The 3,866-nt window shown below is 41.7% G+C and overlaps 1 protein-coding gene across 1 annotated transcript; it reads right to left on the minus strand.

Annotated features, from left to right (window-relative positions):
• Window positions 1–19: 19 nt before the first annotated feature.
• SS1G_11392 (hypothetical protein) lies at window positions 20–2,614 on the minus strand (the record flags this gene model as incomplete). Its single annotated transcript, XM_001587350.1, has 3 exons — window positions 20–55; window positions 139–2,373; window positions 2,507–2,614. The coding sequence occupies 3 exons, from the start codon at window positions 2,612–2,614 to the stop codon at window positions 20–22; spliced, it is 2,379 nt and encodes a 792-aa protein (XP_001587400.1).
• Window positions 2,615–3,866: the final 1,252 nt, after the last annotated feature.

The raw sequence follows: 3,866 nt of genomic DNA on the forward strand, positions 1-3,866 counted from the left end.
CCCTCCCTTCCCTCCCCTCCTAATCCTCCCACTCGTTCTTGTCCCTCCTCCTTTCCTTCCAACTGATTCACTATTTGAAAAATCCCCAATCGTCCCCTTCCTTCCCAATCCCCTCTTCACTCTCTCTTTTTCCCTCACCATACTCATTTCCTTTTCGATCGTTTCCTTTTCCTTTCCCTCCATGATTCCTTGAACCATCATTCTATACTCCTCACCTTCTTTATCACTATAACCTAATTGTGTTGCTGGAGGAATTTCCTTTGCAAGTTTTTCGCGTTCACCTTGGAGATTCATGAATTTGTTCATTTCGTCTTGACTTTCATGATTTTGATTAGATAATTCTTGTGGGCGAGGGTATATTACTGCAGGGCCACTGGTAGCAGTGGAATCCACAGATGAGGCGAGCGAAGCGGTGGAGACGTTGGATAGGGCACGTCCCATGATTGCTTTGCCGCGAGGTTGGCGAGGTCGATTAGAATTCTGATCGGTGGTGATAGCTTTGGCATTTGAGATAGAAACTGAAGAACAGGAAGGTCGCTTTGTTTTGGCTAGGAGGGAGCTGATGTCAATGGATTTTTGTTCGGGGATTTCCGAGGTAGTGGAGGGATGGAGATTGGTTGTAGGGGTAGGATTTGCGGAGTGTGAATTGAGAGGAATTTCAAAAAGAGGTTCCGGCTTCGAAGGAGGTGGAGGCGTAAGTTCTGATGATTCGGGTTCGAGGTGAATAGGGAGTGGCACTGAATATTGTTCTTCTTTTATTGGGGTAGAATTTGTTTCTAATGGTGCAAATGCGCTCTCATCTAGAGGAGCAATGCGGATTGGCTTAGATGAAGACCGCGAGGGGAGTGTACTTGATCTAGATTTTGAGCCTGTGTCTTCGTTACTTGTTCCTTCGGGGTTGCCAACGTGTCTTTGTTTTGATTCCTTTTTCGAGATAGGTGCTGAAGCTGGTTGTTTCTTGGCTCTGTATCTGTATTTGGCGAATGGTAATTTGGTTCCTGACTTGATAGAATCCCAAAGCCAATCGGCTGTAACAATTGGAATTTTCCATTCTTGAGCGTGCTCTAGCTTGTCTTTCCGAAGACTTACTAAAGATTTTGTAACGAGAACTGAGGATTGTGGAGTCATGTCTTCACTATATGTACCTCCGAGTAATTCGGTGGTTCTCTTCACGTGAAGAATATCAATGCCGGTGAATGCTGCGGATGAGATTTTCAAATCACTGAACCCTTCTATAGGAAACTTAGGAAATGGTCTTCCCAGAACGTGTTCGTCTGGTTCAAGGTATTTTTTCAGGTGCAAACATCGTTCGACCCACCAGTCCGTAATTATCTCAACCTCTGAGCTTAAATTGGGATATTTTGAGGATGGGAGATGAGATGGAACGATCACATAAGTCCATTTCCTTGCGTTCGGAGCACTTAGGTCAGACTCATTCTGAAGCACTTTACCATCATTTGCAACTAGATGATTTCCCAGTATTTGTGTATGCTTAGCGGAAAACCCGTGAGTCCAAAATCGACACTCATAGAATATGCCACCCACTGGTTGGTTCGGTTCCTGAACAAGGTCAAGGGTTTTAGCTTCCGGTGGTGTTACCTCTTTGCTTTTCTCGGATTGTTCTTTTTCTGCTGGCCCAAAGCTGTCACAGGTATCCCAAATCCCGCTTCTCGACACCTGAATCTTATTACCACTACCAACAATATCTCCCCATATACTTTGACTCTGGGTGTTCAACTTTGTACTCGCAGTCCTGCGTAATTTCCTCTTGCCCTCTTCGATACCAGACAGAGTTTGTTCCCTGGCCCTCTTTTTCGATGAATTTATCCTCGGCTTATTTTTATCCCAAGAACCTTTTCCCCTTTCTTCTATTGGTAAAGAAGGATCATAGTATTTCTCATTCAAAATCATTCCTCTTTCCAAACTATCCAATAACCACTCAGCAGAAACTATCCGTAAGCCCCAACTTTTTGCTGCCTTGTATTTGTTGCCTTCCGTTCGAAATGATATCAGATGTGTAATTTGCTTGGTCAAATTCCCATCATATTCCCCCCCATTTGCTTTGATCTTCTCCGCAATATCCTGTCTCTCGGCCGTGTCATCGCACCCCGTCAAGCTAATTCTGAGGGAAGTGAGTGTAGGTAGCGTATGTTGTCGTTCCAATAAATCCATATCTATATCATGATCGTTTACCCAAAGGTTCCGAACCGTCGCAATCCAATCCATAGTCATTGGTCGAATATCTGGTCGAAATCGGGCAGCATAATGATATTTTGGGCTATCCCAATGTCCAACGACAAGGTGGGTAACTTCGACTGTGAGATCAGCTCGAACATTGGCACCCATTTGTTCTGCCTGAGCAATTAATTCTGCCTATATAGTTGTCTATGTTAGCGATGGAGGTCAACTTGAGTAATGCGCAGGCGTAAGTTGCAAAATCATGCAAGTCAATGTAGATCATGGTTATTCAATACTCATGAACATTGATAAAATAGACAAAACTTACACGCTTTTCATCCGACACATTAGTACAGCAAACAATTATGCCTTTTAAAGGTTGAGAAGTAGTATCTCCTGTTGCTGCATCAGGATAACCTTCATGAATTGAATCCATTATGTGAAAGGACTCTCAAATGTTGAATTTACATGAATATTATTTTCCACTTTGCGCGTCTCCTACCCAAGTCGCGTACATCACGGTCTTTATTTATTTTGCCCTTTGTTACCGCTTGGTGAGTTATGTTTGGTCCGTGCCAAAACAATCTCCTACCAATGAAAAGCTCTTGATTTGTTGTGAAGATCGAGTCAATTTAATTAATGCTTAGTTATAATTCTTAAGACTTGATCATTTATATACCTAGTAGTTGTCACACTCAAGAATACTGGGTAAAGTATCTTGTATTAGAAAATACTAAGCTAAGGAGAAAAGAAGAAGGAAAACAAGAGTAGAGAGTTTTCCTATGATTAAATACAAACGGGGCATGCCACGTGACCCGGAGGTGTGAGGCGTCACAGTAGTATATATATATATATATATATATTAAACAAAACACAATTAAATAAATAAATTATTTATCTACTATCTCCGCTACTTTTATATTTATTTATAAATATATGCTATCTACATTAATGTTACGAGGTTTGCCGTCTAGATCACGTGGAAGTGCTCTAGGCTCTCGAGGTGGTTTATAACTAGGCGTCAAGCAGGGACTTAAAGTAATGACAATAATGCAATTCGTAACTAATAGTAGAGTATACTAAATGATTGATCTTGAGCACGAAGCTCTATACAAAGGAAATCCATCTTGATTATATAGACCATCGTGGCATGCGTCCCAGTGCTCCCAGTTGTCCCAGTTGTACTGGGACAGCTGAGCCTACTGGGATCCTCATATCACATGATGCTAATCACGTGATGTTAGGTATGTGAGATCCGTCGTAACAATTAAATATTTAATAATATAATTATTATAAAGTGCTATTCCCCAGTCTATTTATTACCGCCAGCCCTACCAATATCCTTCAATCCTAAGAATCTCGTTAAAAAAGATATCAATTCTCTTCCAGACTTCCCAACTATATATATATTGTATTTACATCTTATTTTCATATTACTTAAACTAAAAGCCAACACAACAATAAAGATACAACCCACCCACCCCATCTATAACCCCCCTCATCTACACCACTCTCCCCAGACCCTAGCAACAAACAAACAAACAAACACAAACTCCCCCAGGCTATCCGTCCAAAACAACAAAACCAACCCCCTAAATCATCACAACATCCAATCCCCCATTCGCAAAACCCGCACACACATCAATCCCCCCTCATTAGCATCCACACACACGCCATTCTTTCACACT

Source organism: Sclerotinia sclerotiorum, genomic scaffold, assembly GCF_000146945.2.
Source record: "Sclerotinia sclerotiorum 1980 UF-70 scaffold_18 genomic scaffold, whole genome shotgun sequence".
In the NCBI taxonomy this organism is placed as follows: domain Eukaryota; kingdom Fungi; phylum Ascomycota; class Leotiomycetes; order Helotiales; family Sclerotiniaceae; genus Sclerotinia; species Sclerotinia sclerotiorum.